The 21,197-nt window shown below is 39.0% G+C and overlaps 1 protein-coding gene across 1 annotated transcript in view; it reads left to right on the top strand.

Moving 5' to 3' along the window:
• The window catches only part of LOC148415490 (roundabout homolog 2), a 56,729-nt gene that overhangs the window by 9,820 nt on the left and 25,712 nt on the right, over window positions 1-21,197 (top strand). The window contains exons 2-5 of the mRNA XM_088427574.1: window positions 3,855-4,181; window positions 15,178-15,335; window positions 16,436-16,695; window positions 17,924-18,051. Of these exons, the coding sequence (XP_088283700.1) occupies window positions 3,855-4,181; window positions 15,178-15,335; window positions 16,436-16,695; window positions 17,924-18,051 (873 nt within the window). The remainder of the gene's footprint in view (window positions 1-3,854; window positions 4,182-15,177; window positions 15,336-16,435; window positions 16,696-17,923; window positions 18,052-21,197) is intronic.

The raw sequence follows: 21,197 nt of genomic DNA, 5'->3' as shown, positions 1-21,197 counted from the left end.
ATTAGAAAACTCGCGCTCTGCCACCGGACGATATTAGATTCTGATAACAAGGAGGACAAATATCAGGGTGTTCAAATCAGAGCAGTATTTGTTCTCATTTCATTTTATTTTATAAACAGATTTATAAAATATTGACAATAAGGTAATAAAACAGTCAGGGATATCAGTTTTGAGTCTTTGACAAAAATGCATGTTGGACGGAAATGACTTTTTTTTTCAAATTTAATTTACACAAAAACGAACTCCTCAAGGTCTAAACTTTCATTTGCCGGCAGCCTAAACGTTTGTCATCGAAGTGTATGAAAATAAGAGATTAGTAGACAATGTGTCCTGTTGCTATGGATATAGACTTTTTTAGCTACAAACTAGCCCGCTGTCAACAACTACTGTAAGCTGGAGTCTCCAGTTAATTTTACAGTATATGTAGATCAAATATATATCGATATCTATATCTAGATATATATCTGTATAGATAGATAGATAGATAGATCCAAATGTTGGAATTGACTCTCCTGGTGGTCAATTTACACTGTCTGAAGTTTTGGCTACTACCACAATGCAATACTACCACAAAGCTACCACAATGTATTATGTATTATCATATTAAGGTAATTTTATGTGGAATTGGAATATTTGTATCTCAGTTTTCATTTTCACCAACATAAGACTGCTTTTGTGAAAACAAATATATATATAGTACAATGCAGCATCTGAGGACATCTGTAGAAAAACATTTCGAGTGGGCGTTCTGTGATTATAGCTTGTCTTCAAAAAGCAGTTCTTGGGCCTTCATGGTCACATACTGATTCAATGCCATTGTATTGAATATATTGTCTGTTATGATTCATATTTATTCCACCCCCCGTTATCGTGCTTTTATGAACAGCCTCTCCGCGTACCTTGAACGTTCGCTAGGGACGCCTTTTGATTGAATTAAACTGAATTGCTGCCATTCCCAGAAATGTATAATGAGTTTTTGTTTGTGTTGAATGTGCTGCCTTGTTAGACCACTGTTCTTATTGGCAGGTGTCTCCAACTTCTGCCTGGTAGCACAATGTGTTCTTGCAACAATCGTACAACTTGTTATGCACCAAATCACATTTTGTTGCGCTACAACATAAGTGTGAAATATGCACCTGTGAGCTCCACATGCATGTGCTTCGAAATCGGCGAGTCTTACTGCATTGCACGCAATCACATCCATGCTAAAGAGGCTTTTGGAAAAAAAAGCTGCCAAATTATGCAGCGTTTTATTTTTTCTTTCATCAACAATCTCTTAATGGCTTAAAATATGCAGTCCCTTTTCAAGAATGACTCTTAAAAAATATTTGACTTTATCAGGAAAAAGTAAAATCATTATCCGAAGACTTCCTTCTAATAAGAGTTCCTTTTAAAAAATATTTTTTCAATGTACTCTGAATACTCCTTAATGGGGAAAAAACAAATCTCATCATATATATATATATATATATATATATATATATATATATATATATATATATATATATATATATATATATATATATATTACAGTATATACTGTATACACTTTTTTTTTTCTTTTTTTGGATAGCATATGCAGATATACTGTGTATATATGTATATACTATCCAAAAAAAGAGAGGAAGAAATTCATTAATCTCTTTCGAATCATTTCAGCAAAAATCAAGCTGAGTTTGAAATATTTGCGGTTTTTCAGTTTTCAAAGTTTGTCATAGTGTGCTGCCAGAGAGTATACACCGGTCAAAATTTATGCATAGATTTATACATCAAAATGAAGAACGAGAGCAAGTTGTGACTGTCAGGTTTATATTGTCCCAGGAAAAAAAAAGTAAATGTAAGCACATTTTATAGATGTTGCTTTTTGTCGCTAATTAGCATCATGCTAATCTTTTACCAAATGCACTTCTGCCACCTTGTGGCTGTTTTTAAAACGCTTTTTAGCCTTGCGCTTTGGAGTGGATATGGATCCAAACCCTGAGAAGACACTTGTGCAAAAAAAACAAAAAAAAAAACATTGGGATTGGAGGCAGTGTACTTTTTTCGAACCATGTTTATCCAAATAATTGGAAGTGAAAGAGTAAACCTATTTTAGCATCTACTTAAAAGCAACCCCTCTTTCTCTTTTTTTAATTATTGTAAATACAGAAAATTCAATCTTTAAGGCGTTGAAGGCATCCTCGATGAAAAGAAGATGAAATGCAACGCAATCTGACGAAGTGTACTCCACATGCATTCACAAGTTTTGTTGGTTATGTGATGCAATCTGGTAAACAAAAGGCGGTTTTGAGTGACATTTCCAAGCCTTCTAGAAGGCTTTCTTCTTCTTTGAGAACTTGTTTACCGTCCCTGAGCAAGAAAAATGCGCTTTGCAAACTGTGTCAAAGCAGCGCGCTAGCGAATGGACCAGAAGATGCCGTCACGCCAAAGCATTAGCTTGAGGGTCACGCATGGAAACGACGCGCGTCGGATTCTGACGAGCGGTCGTGTGTGTTTGCGGTGACCCAGCGAGGACGACGAGGCTTCTTTTCTAAAGGCTCCGTTCGCAGTTAGATGAAGCGTTTGGAACTGAGCGTGACCTCGGGGTGTCGGCGTTGCTTCCTGGATTTTTACTTCAGATTCACCAATCTGCTTATGGCTGCAAATAGGAGGATTTTCCCCCCTTTAAGTCTAATGTAACTTCAGCATGTATGTCATTAGGTGACTCCAGACTGCTCATCTGCAATCATAATGGATTTTTTTTTTTTCTTTTCAATCCAGATTATGTGCTGGAAATGGAAATAATATAAAAGCAGCGCTGTGAGCATTTCAGTTTCTCTTTAGTTTTGTTGTGTTAATTCCACGAGGGGAGACCATCTGTTCGTCAGAATCGACCTAAAAGCTGCGGAGTTTTTGAATTATTCATAGCTAAGAGTAACACGTTGTTAGGGACGTGGGGTCTGTCTCTAAAAGCTTAGCGTAAATCTGTGGACCGTTTTTTTTTTTTTCTTTTCCTTCAATGCCAAGGAAAAGCTAGTAATGGATCCCCGGGGAGATTCGGAGATAGAGTTATCTTTATCTCCGTAGCTCACCTCTCATTCTCTCAATTTCTAGCTTTTGGCCCACTAGTTGTCTCCTTCCTCTGCAACAGGCCCGACGCAGGCTGACCGCTGACATAATAAATGACATATTAAATGCTTGGCTGCATCCTGAGTGCAGACTTTGTCCTCTGGGATTCGCAGGACACTGGGGCGGAAGCGTTCTGAAAAACTATAATTGGGTTTTTTACCCGCTTCTCAATTTTGAAAGTCTGATCCAATATGCTATTATTTTTTCAAGGGCTTCTTCTCCTTTATTTTTAAATGCTATCAAGTAAAATATTACAATAAACAGTACAAGATTCATGACATGAAAATGTTTCGGACTGATGGGTTAGTCTTACATTAAAATTAAGACAAATTAAACCGCCCTGTTTTTTCATCCATTTTAAGCGCCGGCCATTTTGCCACATGCTGGCGACTGAAAATGACATCACAGTTGCTCAGAGCTCACGTAACACCCAATCACGTTTTAGCATGTAATTATCACATGACTAATTTCAAAAAACAGGTGAGCTGTGATTGGCTGTTACTGGAAAACGAGGAACTGTGATTGCCAGTCTTGTGCAAGAAACAAAATGGCTGCCCCCGGAGATGATCGTAAAACAGGTGGATTTTTCCGCCTAAATCAGACTCTACCAATGCCATAATTATACAGAATGCTATGTTAAGACTATTGGGAGTGAATAGAACATATTATTGTAACTAAAATGTTTGGGTTGACTTCATTTCAAGTTTTACGTTACAAAATTTGTAAAAAAAAAATTATGCCTTCAGGGTCACGAGTGCGGTTCGAAGACAGCGCCCCCCGGATCGTGGAGGACCCGTCCGACTTGATCGTCTCTAAGGGGGAGCCGGCCACCCTCAACTGCAAAGCCGAGGGCCGCCCCCCTCCCAGCATGGAGTGGTACAAGGACGGCGAGCGGGTGGAGACGGACAAGGACGACCCCCGCTCGCACCGCATGCTCTTGCCCAGCGGCTCGCTTTTCTTCCTGCGCATCGTCCACGGCCGACGCAGCAAACCCGACGAGGGCGTGTACACCTGCGTGGCGCGCAACTACCTGGGCGAGGCCGTCAGTCGCAATGCCTCGCTGGAAGTAGCAAGTAAGCTTCTGATTATTTATCGTTGGCCATCAAAACACCACGAGGCCGGTGTCTAACTTCCATTGAATCCAAGTTACAAGAGCTTGTGCAATCGCAATATTTCACGCATTTATTCGAGAAAATATTTGATTGTGACAGCCCTAAAGATAGCCCTTTTATCAAAGGCATTTTAGAGGTTTAAAAATTTACTTTAAAAATTTGGCCCACGACTTGATGATAGGGAAATTTGTTTAACTTAAAGGGACAATGTGTAAGATTCAGAATGTTTTTCTATATAAGGAATAAACGAAATGGTTATAAACTTCAAAAACGTTCAAATAAATGTGTCCTTAATGACCAACAGTGTTTTAAATAAAATCGTAGGTCTTGTTATCATTAAATTATATTACATGGGGATGACACTCCTCCAGAGGTCGCCGTGTGTGTTGTAGCTACGGAGAATGGTAAATGCAGCACCTCCTGCTCTCCGTAATGAAAAACAGTCTAAATCTTACACATTGTCCCTTTAAGACAGACTTATGTTGTCTCGCTTGCTGCTTTATCCTTGCTGCGGGCGAATAACTTTCTGATATCCATCTCGGAGTTACACTGTAAATCCATTCAAAAGGATATTTTAATAATATCGACTAATTGTCGCAGCACTATTAACAGAATTGCTTTGAAATCTGGTAATACTCTATTAATCACAATTTACAAGCCATTGTTAGCCAACTTTTCCCATGAGCACTTGAGCAAGATTTCTCTTGGTTTTGTCACCCTTGCGGGAGCCGGGGGTCACCTCGGTGCATTCGTTACCGTTGCACAGAAGCGACGTCGTCTTTTATTCGGGTCCGCCACGTTGGAACAAATCACATTGATTGTTGCTGAACTGTGGCGGACTTCCTCTTTAATTGCATCATTTGAGATTTGACTGTGCACAAGAGTGTGCCTTTTCTGCCTTTGTTGCGCGGCTGAGTAGTACATCCGCTCGCTCGGCTATTATTCTTTCCCGTCGACCCGGGACGCGCGCCATTGTCTTCCCTCCGCCTAATTGTGCCAGTGTGGCTGGGCCCCCGGCTGAACCGCCGCTCGCCTTGGCGCGGGGAAATGGATTAGTCGGCGCCTTGATTAGGGAAGCCGCAGAAAAGATTAGCAAGGTCGGATCGCGCCGGTCGGGGAGGCGCAAAACACTGGTTGGAGTCTTATCTGGTGTTGGGGCCGTGTTTCGCACGGCTGGCCTCATCTGCATCTCACGTCCGCATTATAAAAACACATAACCACAGCTTGCTACTTCCTCGGATACATTGAACTAGTCCAAACACAGCTTCGCTTTTCACCCCCCCACACACGCACGTTTTGTTACGTTATAAAGCGGTGCTTCTCACTTAGTTTTTGCAAAGCCCCCCCCCCCCAGGGAAAGCGGAACTATTTCAAACTCCCTCCCGCTCGCTGTGGTGACTATAAATGACATCGTTATCTATGAAAACTGTATGAGGATACCTAAAAATGCATTAACGAAAGGAAGGACTCATTTACCGGAAATCAACTTTCCGCAACTTTACTTGCTTATATCGAAGGCGTTTCACATCAAAGTCAGAATGCACTAGGGAGCTGAAATTTCAATCAGATGATCAAGTTTAACATGGTACGACCACTTAGTTATCACACTACTAAGAGTGTGCCTTCCCTTGGCCAAAATACTGCGAGAATGATGCCGAACAAAATGGCCCAAAAATGATGAAAAAAAACCTCTTGCGTGGTATTTTGTCCTATCGTTTGATCTTTACATCTCAGGCATTTCACATCAAAGGAAAAGTATTTAAAGAAGACACCAGGGAGCTGAAATTTCACACAGATGCTGACAAATTATCAAATTTCCGCATTGCACGACCATGTAGTTGTCACACAACCAGAAGTGAGCCATCCCTTAGCTAAAACAATGCTGTGGAAAAATAATGACCTCAAAATGGTCAAAATAGCGCTAAAGGTTTAACCCCTCTCTGTCGCTGGTCATAATGGGCCCTAGTAAACTTTACAATCAAATAAATCATATTTGCATGCTGTTTTGACAATCAATAGCAAGGGTGCTCAATGCGTTGCCTGCAGTTGACCGGTTGCCCTCCTAGCTATGTTGTTCGCCCACATAGCATTGCACAAAAAAGAAAAAAACAAATTGGAAAATAAGGACAGTTATCGTTGCTTGTTTTTTTAAATTATTTTTTTTTTTTTTTTTATTTTAGTGCTCTGAATTGAGAGTTTGAACCTCAATTCCAAACAACAGCCATGTGTACGTGATTTAAGAACAGCACATCAGAGCCTGCTCACGCTTCCGGGATGAATTTCAAAATAAAGGCCTATCAAGGCCGTTCATATCATATGTTACTTATACCGAAAGTACAGTTTATTTTGAAGGATTGGCTGACGTTTGCTTCGATTACGATTCACTGGCTCAACAGGCAGGGCATTGTCCCGTATGTCTCGTGTCACTTCCAAACAAATAAACAGATCATGTCCTACCCCAACTGACCCTTTCGATCACGGGACGTCAGCTGCTAGAAATGTAGATCGAGACTTTTTACTCCCTTGTGGTTATTTAATTTCTTTGGTTAGCTGTATCAAGATCAATGGCCCAAATCGGTTTAAAATTGACACAGAAGGGTTAAATTAGGTCTCGAAACGATTAATTTTTCCTAAAGGGGTTATTGATCACACTGATCATCGATTAGTCTTCGATTAATCGTCCATACCGTTTTCAAGGCGCAGCTCTGTGTCTCGAAAATTCTGTCTCAGTCTACAGGAAATTCTTTCGGCTCGCTCCGTCAGTTGTGAGATGACATCTAAACAAAATGTGGAAGAAATGTAGCATTGCGAATACTCTGCCGATCCTGTCAATTTTCTGTCAGCAATAACACGGAAGCACTGCTATAGGCATACTGTACTTCCCCTGTAGCTATGCACGGAATATTAACGTGTCTGTTTGCTTCTAATCTGGCTTCCTCAAGCTAGCAGTGAGGCATATGCTAAACCAGCATGGCGGTGGTCTTCTTAGACTCCCTCCCCTCCTCACCCTCTCCCCTCTGAGGGTGCTTGCGCTGACTGTGGGCTCAAAAGTGACCCAATTAGCTCTGGCAGGATAGACGAGGACGGCGGAGCATGTGGGTGTGTGTTAATGAGAGGTTAGGTTTAAGCCGGTGGTCTCGCACCAAACGCGTGCGTGCGCGTGCGTGCGGCAAGACAACAGGTGGCGCAAGGACTCCCATACAAGTCCCAGGAGCGCTAATGAATAGCCGTACATCTGTTCCACTCTTAGCTCTGAGGCTCAGCGGATGACTTTGCAGCCCGCTGACAGACTTCATCGAGATTGACGTTCGGGGAGCTGAGCGCAAAGTCAACTATCCTAATTTGATCCATGCCGAATTGTGCCTCCTCATATACGCTGGCGTGCCGCAGAAGCATGAAAATTCTCATTACTATTCAAGTGCAGAAAAATGGGAGTTATTTTTTAAAAGTGGGCATTTTTCTATGGAGTTTGACCCTTGCGGTCGCATGTGTGTGCTTTCAGTAAGCAGGCATCTATATTCATTCTTTTTACATTGGTGTGGGGGAAAAATGCATCTAGCATGAGCTTGTCTCTCATATATAAATATCAGAAATCTGCTTTGTGATATCCTCCTGAGACCCAGCCTATTAATTTGTGTCCACTGTAGTGGACATTTGTTTTGGGTCAATATCTTTTAACTCATTCGAGCTACCCTACTAAGCCCCCGGGGGGTGGGCTTAGGTGAGGATACCCTGACCTTTCCAGTGATGGGTGGGATGCAATCAACATCTTTCTTGTTGAGGTCAAATTGACAGAACAGTGGACACAAATGTTTGGGCTCAGTAAGATATCAGTTGCTGTGGTCCTTTAGTTTGACTGACTGTATTTAGGATCTTTGTTTTGTGATGTCAGAAAGTCAAAAAAGTAGCCTTTCTAGTTTCTTTACTAATCCAGTTTCTAAATCTAGTTTCCGAGTCTAATTTTCACTCTTCACCCCAGTTATGTTGGATTTTTGTATATAGACTTTTTACTTCAACATGTCTATGTCCTGTCTCCTTATGATTGTTTTTGAAATGCCATGAGTCTTCTCCCAAGTAGTTGGGATCATTCTTTGATGTAAATTCACGGTTCAATATATTAACGTTCGCGTTTATAATCACTTTTTCTATGACTTATTTTTCACCTGTGAATCCCTTTGAGACTTTGAAACTTGACTTGACTTTTTAGGTAACCATCATCCACCAAATGTTCATTATTTATGGTCAAACTCATGTCTGTTCCTGGTGAAAAGTCCACTATAGTTAAACTGAGTTGGACTTTCTGGCATTTTCTTGATATTGACTGAGCCAGCAGCATTGACAGATGCTTTTGGTTTAGAATTGTAGATTTACCACCATATGTTTCCTACCAGTAGCCTCATTAGTTTGAAGAAAAAAAACCCACATGATAGTCACTTGAAAACGAAAATACAAAATAATTAAAATTTCCACGATAGAAATTTTGCTATTAGATCTTAGCTAACTTCTAATTATTCCTGAAGAAGACATGCAAGTTTGAGTATATATTTTTTTTAATTTTAAATAGAATGTTCTGTTTACCGCCTCATACAGTATTTAAGTGGTTTTTACTCTGAGGTGCTAGCCAGCATCGTTATTCTCTCTTTAACTGTAAGTCTGCAAAGCCTTGGAAAGAAAAAAAAAACAACACAGTAATGAGACAATGAGGGGGCAGACGCAAGTGCAGTTTCTTTCCAAAGAGCCTCATTGCGTACTGCGGCGTCTATGTCGGCATCATCGCTGTTGATGCGTCTGTGAAGAGACGGTCACATGGCGTGGGAGGATTAGAGTAAAGTAGGACAAATAAAAAAGAAAAGTTGCTTTAAAAGGCTCTGCATCCAGATGTTCCATGATGAGAGATTATGAAGGAATCAAACTTGCGTCGGGCACAGCTGTTTTGGACACTAACGTCTCATTCTCACCAGTTACAAAATCATCATTTCAAACGTCGATTATTTTTAGTATCGAAGACTTTGTCGATTATTCTATGGAATAATCAGACACAACTTTATTTTGCATGAAAGCCTATTACAAAACCAATTTTTCACAATCAATGTTTGTTAACCAATTATTGTTCTTTATTTGATATTTTGTCATATAAACTAGTAATCACTTACTTTATTGATTCATTGTTTTAGTAATCATTGATTACTACAATAATGAAGCACTAAAGATAGGTATGAGATTGCACAATATTCTAAAATGCCCTAAAAAGGCTGGCAGTTTCATCATCTGTCATTGTTGAATCATCGCTTCATTGTTGAAGCACATTAGCTTGTGGAAATAAAAAATACATTTTCAAACTTGCTCATTTCACCTTTGTTAAAAGCAAAATGGTTCCGTTTTGACTTCCTATTAAGAGCAGAAAAGTCATAAAATCAGCTTGTTAAGCAGGGCGGATATTAAAATGGTCTGCGTACAAGAAGCTGCGTGTGCGCTGATAAATTAATTAAGTGTCAGATTTAGCGCGGAGCCCCCCGCGGGCGGGCTTTGGCCGTCCTGCGCTCGGGTGTAAAAAACACCTGTGTAATTGTAGTCTGGCGTAGCGGCGGAGGACTTGACGGCTTTCCGAATGTCATCCCCCAGCCGCACAATGAGACAACGGTGGGATTAACGCAATCGCGGTTGCCTCAGCAGCCCACGTCTTCATTAGCTGTGACGGGTCTCTGGAATCAGACCACGTCCCTGATGGCCTGAATGCCGCATGAAATGGAAAAAAAAAAAAAAAATCACACAATAAGACTCACTTGTTCCTTTACCTTAAACAGTAGTGTGCTCATTGAAAATACACACACACTAATCACTACTAAATAAACAACAGTATTTGGTCAATAAAATGAGAGTGAGAAAAAATTGTAATACACTCATGCAAAATACAATATTATCCGAATATTTGATGCAATAATTGATTCTAAAATGAGATTGACAGCCCCCTCAACAGCATTGAAAAAAAAATAGAAGAACAAAGTCACATTGTTTCACAAATTCACAATGCCGTGTTATGAGATTAATCCGTTCCACGGTTGGGCTCTTAAGGCGAATTCACTGTATGGCGGGCAATCCAAACCTATGTTAAATAGATAATGCGTTAAAATAAAAAATGCGTTAAAATAAAAAATGTACTTACAGATTAAAAATTGGTACCAAAATAGTATAGTAAGTACTACGTATATATAACATACATGTATACAGTCCAAAAACATCATAAATAAAAAATATAGAAAAGATTTATTTACCTTTGAGTGGCAGTTATGTCCATATTCCCTAGTAAGCGTAGCATTGGCTAAGCTGTCTTATCTTAGCGATAGAACAAAGCTTTACCATTCCAACATTTTGAAACGAGTGACTTCGACCAATAGCAGACCAGCATCTCCGTGAGGAGACGCCGACCAGAATTGTAGTGACGCGTTGCATGGAGGCATTGACGGCAACTGAAAATAAGTGCAATCACCCCAAAACGCCTGCAGATGGAGACGAAACGACACAAATACAGCCAACCCCCTAGGGTCATGACAGTTGTTTTTGTCGCAAAGCAGGAAAAATACCGTGAAGAGGAGACGAAAAACTCAGTATTCCACATCGCAACATGAAAAAAACGCTGTAACCCGGGGGTCCACTGTACATGTTAATAAATATATGGTCATATGATGTCCTTGAGAAGACTTGATCGGAAAACGCTTCCTCACGGCTGCACATTTTGCCATTCACGATGTGACAACGGAGCATCATGTTTTCCTCCTCGTGTCACTTATGTAAATAGCTTGTCGCCTGTTGACTAAATCGCCCTGCGGCTGCTGTTTTTTTTTTTTTCTTCCCCACTCACAATCGATTAGCATAAAAAAGACCCATCGAGTGAAATTGTGGATGTGCTTTTTTTTGGGGGGAGGGATTAGTCTCCATCACGTTCACTTCGTTCCAAATCCAAGAAGAAGGGCCTCCTGCATCGCTCAGTGCGGAGATCAGCATCAATCCAGCAAGAGCCGGCTTCCTGCATGGAATGATGATGCAACACTCATTTAAGCCCTGTTTTGTCTTTTATTCAAGTGCACAGCAAGAGCCTTGGGGACTTTTAGTGGGAGGAATTATCTTGCTGCGAAATTTCAGGGTCGAAGCCTCAGCTGCCCCTCGAGCCAGCGCGGACGGACATTTGAGGAGGATCGCTTGTCGGACTCGGCGCTATTAAGGCGGAGAAGTCAGGCTCAGAGGCCCGGGCGTCCACTTTTGTCATTGTAAAAGTTTAAAGTGCGAGGAGGAATGATCTCATTAGCTGCACGATAAGGCAAAGAGTGGAAGCGCCATTAGTCATCTTTAGGCAAGTGCTTAAAGGGGCCCTATCATGAAAAGTCAACTTTTTTGAACTTTTAACCATGTCGCAATGATGATTGCAATGATTTTTTTTTTTGCCCTAAACACCCCCAAAGTGTTATTTTCTTTCACTGATGCCTTTCCAAGCATACATTCATACATTTTCTATAGCATATATTCATACATTTTCTATAGCCGGATATCCTCCGAGGGTCGCAGGCTTGCTGGTGCCTATCCCAGCAGAGGCCCTCAACTGGTTGCAAGACAACATGTTTTTGGAATGTGGAAGAAAGCCCGAGTGCCCATAGAGAACCCACGCGGGCTCGGGGAGAACACGCAAACTCCATACAAGAGCCAGCTGGATTCAAACTCAGGTCCCTTAACTGTGAGGCAGACTTGTTAACCGAGCATCCTTTGCTTATTCTGCAGGCTCATGCCGGCCCTGCCCGACAAGATTAAAAATGAATTGAGAAAAACTTATGACAGTAAAATAAATGCGTACCTCCCCTACATCCGCCCGTGAAAGAGTAAATACACACCACCCTCATCTATGTCTTTTAGTTTTGACATAGTTTAGAGGAGGAGAGATTTTGCACCGAGTCGGCCAAGTAAACAGCGATGTTTCGTATATTAGTCACAACGTTTTACTTGTGGAAAATGCCGAAGTTGCAAAAATGTGTGTTTGGAAACACACAGCCGGACAATCAACATCATTGGTAAACAATTCACTCATGGGCGGAACTATTGTCATGAATACTGGGTTATCACAGGGACCGGTTTGATAGAAGGAAAACGTGTCACTAAGTGTGTTATTTAGATACCGTTTTGCATTTTAATGTCAGTAAAACTCCTTCATTCACAACTCATGAGGATAAGCGCTCATCATGAATAACATGGCTTCAGTAAACGAGACATTTCACTTTCTGGTTAGAAACAACAGTACCCTAAAAGTCATATTTAATAAGAAATGAAATGGCTAATGTGCCAAATGTTATCTATACGCATAATTTAAACTGTGGAAAGTGCAAAAATATCATGATCTAGGTCCTTTAAGAAGGCAGTTCGAGGAAAAGTTCTTATTTTGTCACCCTCTGGAACTTTCTCCTCTCTCAAGTACCATCTGCCTCGTTCGAGCCCTCAGGCAGAGTTGAGTGGACGCCTTCTTATTTAGTGCCCGCTTTCGTGATTTTCAGCCAAGGATCTGGATTCATAGCTACATCAGAGTCCATTTGTGTACAGAGCAAATGTCACATGGGTTTATTTGGAAAGGGTTCATTGTATTTTGAGGGTTTTGAAGCGTGTTCATCACAGCAGCCAAAATGGAGCCCCTTCTGTTTTCACATTTTGGGATGGAAGGCTTGGGTGGCTGATGGCAACAACTGTAGTTTGAAATAAAGGGTTGGACCGTTACTGCGATTCAAATTGCAAAAACTATCTTAAATGGAGACAAAATATGAACTTTTGACTACTGAAAATGGGTAAATGAGTGAACTATACTTTTAATGGGAAAAAAAATGGAAGCAGATCAAATTTTTAAAGGTAACGCGTGAAAGTAAAAACTCGCGGAAGGCGATATCAACTTAACGGAAACAGAATGCTAATTCATAGGCGCGCCTTCAATTGAAATGTTGATTACGGCAATTTTGCTGCCCGGTCGCACCTACAGCACATTATGTGCGGGAATATAAATGCGTATAAGTAGGTACTGACATCGCTAATGAGGCCTCATTTCTGGGAAAGGTCACTTTTTCCTCCAACGAAAATAATTTGAGGTGCGTCGGCAGAACTCTTGCAAAGTTGCTGGAATATTTATAGCCGTTTACCCAAGACACTTGATGATAACGTTCCGTTTTTACAACCCTGCCATCATTTAATTTCAAATGAGCTTCGCAGGAGCCCGGCGGGTTTGAATATTGATGCTGCGCCGCAGTCGTAGTATCCACTAAGCTCGTGGGCATGTGCGCGGATCGTTCACTCACTCTTATTGAAATTCATTCGAAAAATAAGATATAATAATGAGGTGTATAAGAGTGCTCGTTCTTGGGATTTAACCGGCTATTAGCAACAAGTTGATGAGAACATTGTGTTTCACCGCTTTTTCATGCAAACAACCGCCGACTTAAAGCTATCTCATAAAATGAAAAGGCACCGAAAGGCTAATGAAACTAGCACCCATTTTGTGCTAGCTATAAACTTTTTTAATGACTGATTTGAACACAAATGGTGCTGCAACACCAACACACAACAATAGATAATGGATTGTATTCATTTTTCCCTGCGAGTGTTAGCTTACTATGCACACACACATTAAGACAAACAAACTATAATATATATATATATATATATATACTGTATAGTTTTTTTTTCCCTGGATTTCAACCTGGCGACATTGAAATTTATTATATATCATTTGAAAGGAAATTAAGCATAGGTTGTGTGGGTGTACCATGAACCATGTGATTTTTTTTTTTAAGCTCCTTTAGATGACAGTTTTGATTTAACCCTTTAGGAGGCACAGCGGCCACTTTTGGCTATTAGCTTTAAATTAATAGTGCCCCATTTTCCTGTCTATAATATATAGATATATGAATGCATGTTTATATATTTATATGTATAAATGTTTTTTAAACCTAAAACAATTTCAAAAATTAGGGCTAAACCTCCAATACACTTTTTAAAAAGAATAAGAATGTGTTTTTGTATTTATTTTTATCTACCCCAAAATTGATGCTGTCCCTGCAAAATTAAGACAAAAAAAATTGCACACATGCCTTTTGTTGAATCCACAAGTGCTGAATTGGGAGTTTTCATTATTACTGCCCTTATTGCTCCATTACTGTGGTTTTTTTTTCCGTTTTATTGCCTACTCTATTATTTGCTTGATTGTGAAATGTAGTCTCGGGGAAGTGAACAGAATAAGAATTTCATCGCTTGGTTTTATTATGCATATGACAATAAAACTCTTAAATCTTGAATCCCTTCAACTATTTACAGTACCTTATCTGCACCGAAATGTTTTTTTTTAATTTTTTCACGTGTTTTGAGAGCTTTTCACTCGAATCGCTGATGCTAACGAGCTGCTTTTCACCGCAACGTTGAAGCAGATGGAGGCATCTTTCAAAGGGATACTTTGAGGTACTTTGGGCCGCCTGATAAAAGTTCTCCAAGTTGATCTGCTGAGTGAGATTACAATGATGGATTCCGCCATGGTGGAGACGGCTCGGCTTGACATCTGAGCTTTGCTCTGTCAATCACAGCGGGAAATTAAAAGATATCAAGACTTTGCAAAGTCAAACTTATCCCGCAAACTCCAGATTTCCTCACGCCCTAGCTACACTATATTCCTGATTTATTTGCAAAGATAATGCAATGCTTTTGTAAATACACACAGGGCTTTTTTTTTTTCCTCTTCTACTTATGAATTATGAATCCGCTCTGTTATTTGTTTACTCAGTGTAGGACAGAGCAATGTGCATTATTCATTAGCTGTGCCGGGATGGACAACAGAGGGAAACGCTATCAGAGAATTCACGCAAATGAGGACTAAACAATTCAAACAAATGGAATTAATGACTTATCGGCTCTTGTGATTTTTTTTTTTTTTTTGCCTCCGCAGTTCTTCGAGATGATTTCCGTCAAGCGCCGAGCGACGTGGTGGTGGCGGCCGGCGAGCCCGCCGTCCTGGAGTGCGTCCCCCCACGCGGACACCCCGAGCCGCTTGTGTCCTGGAAACGCAACAACGTCAGGGTCAACACCAAAGATGAACGCATCTCGGTGAGGAAGGGTCAAAGACCGAAGCCTTTTTTTTTTTTTTCATGAATTTTAAGAAGATAAGTTCAAACGACTTAGCTAATTATGCTATTGATATGCAGTGTTCGTCTGCGTCAACGTTTATATTTAATATTCCGTCTTCTTGATCTTCACCAATACATTTTCTTGTAAACAATATATTTAAAAATGTGACATTTTTCGCATAAAAATCACAACTTTATCCTCCTATCCTCCACCATAATATGACTTTATTCTCTTACTGTTAAACCTTTTCTATCTAATCATCTTGTTTTTTTATGCTATTATCATGGAAAATCCCAAATAATTAGACTTTTTTTGTAATGACCTCATTTTTTTTCAATAATTTCCCCCTTAGTTTTTCTTGTATTGTGAAATTATTAGGGATTTCTCACATAAAATACTGACTTTATTTTTGGTGTGCTAACTTTTTTTTCTTGTAAATTGCTTAGTTGCTCTACCTATTTATTTAAAATAAAAATCACCCTTTATTAAAACAATATATAAAAGTACAACTTTAATTTACTAAAATTTCCCCTACACATTTTGTCTGGTGTATTAAGCTTTTTTTTTCAATCATTTTATTTTCTTGTTTTATTTTATTAAATCCATCTTTATTTTTGTAATATAAGCACATTAATCTTGTCTTTTTTTGGAGGGGGCGGGGCATTATTTGTTAATAATTCAAACGTTTACTGATTGGATTAATTTTTTTCTTGTCCTGTGACTTAATCCATAAAATATTTAGATTATTTACTGTCAGATTGCAGCTTTTTTTGACAGTGTTACAATTTCATACTTCATTTAATGAGGATATATTTTTCTCCTGGAGTTTAATGTTGAAAAATGTGTGTATAATCTCACATTTGTTTCTTATTTTTTCAGCTTTTGACCAGAAAATGTAAACTTTGTCCTTAAAATATTGATTTTTTTTTCTGTAATAATAGCTTTCCCACATCAGCAGTAAAATGGTGTTTTTCTCTCCTAAATATTGACTTTTGTTGCTGAATGATTGTGAATTGTGTTGGTTAATTTTCATGAGAATCCTTCTTGAATATAATAAAAGGATGATGCGTTGTTTTTAGGTGCGCGGGGGCAAGCTGATGATCTCGCACACCAGGAAAGGCGACGCGGGCATGTACGTGTGCGTGGGCACCAACATGGTGGGCGAGCGTGACAGCGACCCCGCCGAGCTGGTGGTGTACGAGCGACCCGTGCTGGTGCGCAGACCCGTCAACCAGGTGGTCATGGAGGACGACACAGTCGACTTCCTGTGCGAGGTCCACGGTGATCCTCCTCCTACTGTGCGATGGCGGAGAGAGGACGCCGAGCTCCCCCGAGGAAGGTGAGGAACGGCCTAAAATTTGGAAAATATTCAAAAATTAGGATTGCAATTTAGTATGCGATCGTTTTTTTTTTTGTGTTTTTGTTTGTTTGTTTTTTTAAAGTTCACGTTTGTGATACAAAAGAATTCAAATAATTAATAAAAAATGTTTTTAAAATTCATTAATAATAAGAAATTAATCAATGCACCAAAAATTGGATTACAATTTATTATGCAATGGTTTTTTTAACGTCCTCATGTAATTTCCTTTTATTTATTTATTTTTTATTCATTTTTTTTTAACGTTCACATTTGTCACTGATACAAAATAATTCAAATAATAAATAAAAAATGTTTTTAAATTCATTAATAATAAAAGAATAATCAAAGCACCAAAAATAAGTTTACAATTCATTCATTCATTCAGTCATTCATCATGCGATGTGTTTTTTAAGGTGCTCATGAAATTTCCTTTTTTTTTTTTAATTTAATTTAATTTTGTTTTAACCATCACATTTTCATTTATGTTGTCCATAATTGCCCTTGTATAACTCTAATCTCATAAAATTTTAAACACAAACTTTTTTTATGCTTGAAAAAATGATCCAATGAACCAACACGTTTAGTGTCAAGAAATATAAAAAAAAAAGTCCTTATATAAGTAAAATGAAGTATTTTTGTTAGATTAACAGAATAAATTAATACGAGCGAGACATTTTGTTGTTAATAAGATTTATTTTTCGAAAATACTGGCATGTATTAAAAAAATGTACTTTAAGACCCGCCCCCTTTCCCCCATTTTTTTTTTTTTTTGTCATTCTCATGAAAATGATTGCAGGAAGATGGAAGGAATGGTCCACATGATACCTTGAAGACATGTGGACTGTATTAATAGTATTAATGAATATGAGCGCGTGGATCAGCGCACTGACATAACTTCATAAAGACGGAACCATAAAAGGATTCATTAGTCGGCAGAATTATCCTCCGACCGCTTTCTTCCCTCATTTTTTTTCCGACTCAACATATAGTATACTTAGCTAAGCTCATTAAACAATTCTGCGTTTGCTCACTTTCTAGTTGAGTTAATTAATATTCGAGATTAATTGCTGAGGATTACTTGAATGTCTAATTGGAATGGCTTTCCATACTTCCGTTCCAGCTTATTATGCACATAATACTTGCATGGCATTTAATTCCCCTTTCAGAAAATCGCATATAACTTCCTGCTGCGTTTTTCATTCGTTAGGTTCGAGATCCGCAACGGCAACAGCCTGCGCTTATTCCGCGTGAAGGAGCAGGACGAGGGGACGTACACCTGCACGTCGGAGAACAGCGTGGGCAAGACGGAGGCCACGGCCATGCTGCAGGTGCACGGTACGAACGCGAACACCACCTCATGCATTTTGTATGCCGGCTGAACATGCGCACGTGCGCAATACGCTCCAGCATGCCACGCGTTTCACTCGCGGCCTGATAGAGCCCGCTGCCGACCATCGGGCAATTTCACAAAGTTTTTTGTGATCCGGAGATTGAGAGTGAGACTCAGATTTATTAAGACTTTTAATGCCAAGCCTTATCAGAAAATGAAACCTGGAGGGGGGCCGGTATATTTAGCGTTTTCAGTCATCTTTCAAGGCCTTACTTTGAATTGCATGTAGATAATATCTGTGTTGTAAGTGTGGAAACACTGCCATCCAGTGGCCACAGTGCTCAGTTGCCCTAATTTTAGATAAGCACTAGTCAAGGGTGTCAGCTACCTTACATAAAAAAATGTATTTGACGAGCATTTTATTATCTGTTATTGTTATTCCTATTTTAAAGAATGAGAATTCTCGTCCATGGCACTGAAAGTGACATGTTTATTTAACATTATGTTTAATTAACAATTCTGATAAACTTACTTTTACTTACTTACAATTACTTAATGAATTCTCCCCTAGGAATGTAATACTTACCAATATTTTAAATTTAGGTTATTCTTTTGTAATTATTCTTTAATTGGTAAATTTCAACTTTAATCATCATTTTCCTAAAAAAAGTTATTAAACAATTGTGGCTTTTTCCATTATTAAAAAAGACTAGAAGAAGATGTAAAATTCTGACTATTTTTCTTTGTAAAATAATTTCCCCTCCTCATAAATGCATTTTTAACAATAATATTAATATGAATAAAGTTTAAATGTGAACATGGTTGGTTTTTTTTTTACTCAATATTTTATTCACTTCAAAAACATTCCCCTTTTCTTATGGCAAAATACTCAATTATTTGATCTATTTTATTTATTGTATTTATTCTCTTTAAATGTTTGTCTCAATGAAATACACATTTGTTGCAATTTTCTGAAATATTCTAAAGTTATTCTAAATGGGAAACAAATTCTTAACAAAATATGAGTTAGTTTCTTTGTATTCAGCTATGGGGGTTTTAAATTGCTTCATCAATAAAGTTGAGGTGAGTTCTTAACTCTTTTACTTAGAAAAATCCAACTATTTTCAAAACTGCAACTCTAACTTCTTCATTTTTTTTTTAATGATTTTGTCATGGCACTAATACTCTGCTATGTCCACAGCTTCACAATAAAAAAATTAAATAAATAAATAAAAAATCTAGTCACTTCCTGTCCAGGGCTTGTTTTGGTCCAAACTAGTGTTCAGTGCATCTGTCGGGATTACGCTAAACTGTTGGGATTAGGCCATTTGACAGATGTTTACTGGACGTGTGCTTGAACTCACCGCCGGCGAGCAGTCCCTGCATTAATAAGACATGACTCCTCTTCCTCTTCTCCTTCCTGCTTTTCCTCACGCTCCGGGCCGCTCCTTCCTGCTTTTTGGTTCAAACGCCTTCCTCCGCTAATACTTTTATCAGTTTAAATGAAATCCAATTCCAGCAAATTGCCATTCACTCCCATTCGCAGAGTGTGTGTGTGGTTTTTTTTTCCTTTCTGCACGCTATCGGCGCTTTTGTGATGTCGCTGCGTGTTTCATCCATCTCATTAATTTTCCATCTCTCTCCGTCTTGTTTCAAACCCTATCATCATTCCAGCTGGCCGGCTGCGTAACTCCCCCCCCCACCATGTTGTCTCCCCCTTGTCATTTCGTATTCTTTATTTTCCTGCATGACAGGCAGCGCCTCTTCCTTCGCTTTCAGAGCACAAAAAAATCTTTTAGATAAGCACAAGTCCAAATTAATACATCACAGACTCATAAATCTTTCCATGTTTCTGTCCAGACGGCAATGCATTTCTCTGTGTCAAATTTGCGCAATTACTTAAGAGCAAAGCAGGGTTTGACCCTAAACTGGTCTGATATGCTTTATAAAGCAAATTCATTTTTGCTCTGACTTACACTAAGTAAACACATATTTCTTAACTTTTTTTTTGAATGTGTGAGAGGAAGAAAACAAGTGTTCTTACTGCCCATCGTGGTTTTGGAATACTCCAATTGCGATCGTCAATATTAAACAGGTTTAACATTTACAACATTTGGAAACTGTGAAGAAAAATCACTTTGAAAACACCCCCGCACCACGCGATAATCACTCAGAATAAAATTTCACAGATAGCAGATAAATGGGCTGTTGCTTTCTTTTAAGGGAGAAAAAACACTCAATTGCAGAACAATCCCTGAAAGACGAATAAAGGAAGAGGAAATTGTACTGCATTAACATCATCAGTGTATGTTGGTGTTAGATTTATTTTCTGGCAGACAAAAATAATCACAGAAAGATCTATTATGGGGAAAGTTTATGGTGGCAAGGACAGCAGAAGTTGCACTTTTTAGCCTGATGAATGTATTTAAATGTTAATAATTAGTTGTGCTCTTGACAATGTGTTAATAATACACACTGACAGTGGAATAAATTATGTAAAGCCACAGTGTAACACACAAATGTAATTGCTTATAAAAGCGCCATTCGTCATCTGGTCGTGTGTGTGTGTGTTTGCGTGTATGTGTGGACAAAAGCAGACAAGGCAGCAGAAGCTCCGCATTCAGGGGCAAATGTGTTTGCCAAAGACACGGGCGGCGGAAATCAACATGATGAGATAACATCATGTGACTCATGCAGCCCACATTCCGAACCATACCCCAAATAAACACATTGATACACAATGTGATTTCATGCTGATGCCCCCCCCCCCTCCCAAAAAAAAGTCATTTTCCAATTATAGCTATTACAGTGCATTAATTTGACTTTTTAATCGAAGCCAATGAAGTTCCTTGTCACCACCGCCACTGAACCTAGCTAACTAAAACCCAACTAATTTAAAGCTTCCACTAAAAGGCTAGCTTCCACAAAATGAGCTAGCTAGCTCAATAGCCAGGCAGCTAAAAACTAACTAAACTATTCAGCTTTAGCTTCTAATCAAACTGTATAAAGTTAGCTGCTAACTAAAAGTTAAGCAACCAAATGATGCATTTCATTTAGTTCTAACTAACTAACTAACTAACTAACTAACTAACTAACTAACTAACTAACTAACTAACTAACTAACTAATCTAAAGTAAACATATAAATGTCA

The sequence above is a fragment of the Hippichthys cyanospilos genome, chromosome 11 (genome assembly GCF_059441005.1).
Source record: "Hippichthys cyanospilos isolate Australia breed blue-spotted pipefish chromosome 11, RoL_Hcya_1.0, whole genome shotgun sequence".
NCBI lineage: Eukaryota > Metazoa > Chordata > Actinopteri > Syngnathiformes > Syngnathidae > Hippichthys > Hippichthys cyanospilos.
Note: the sequence above shows the minus strand (reverse complement) of the source record. Positions and strands in the feature narration are given on the sequence as shown.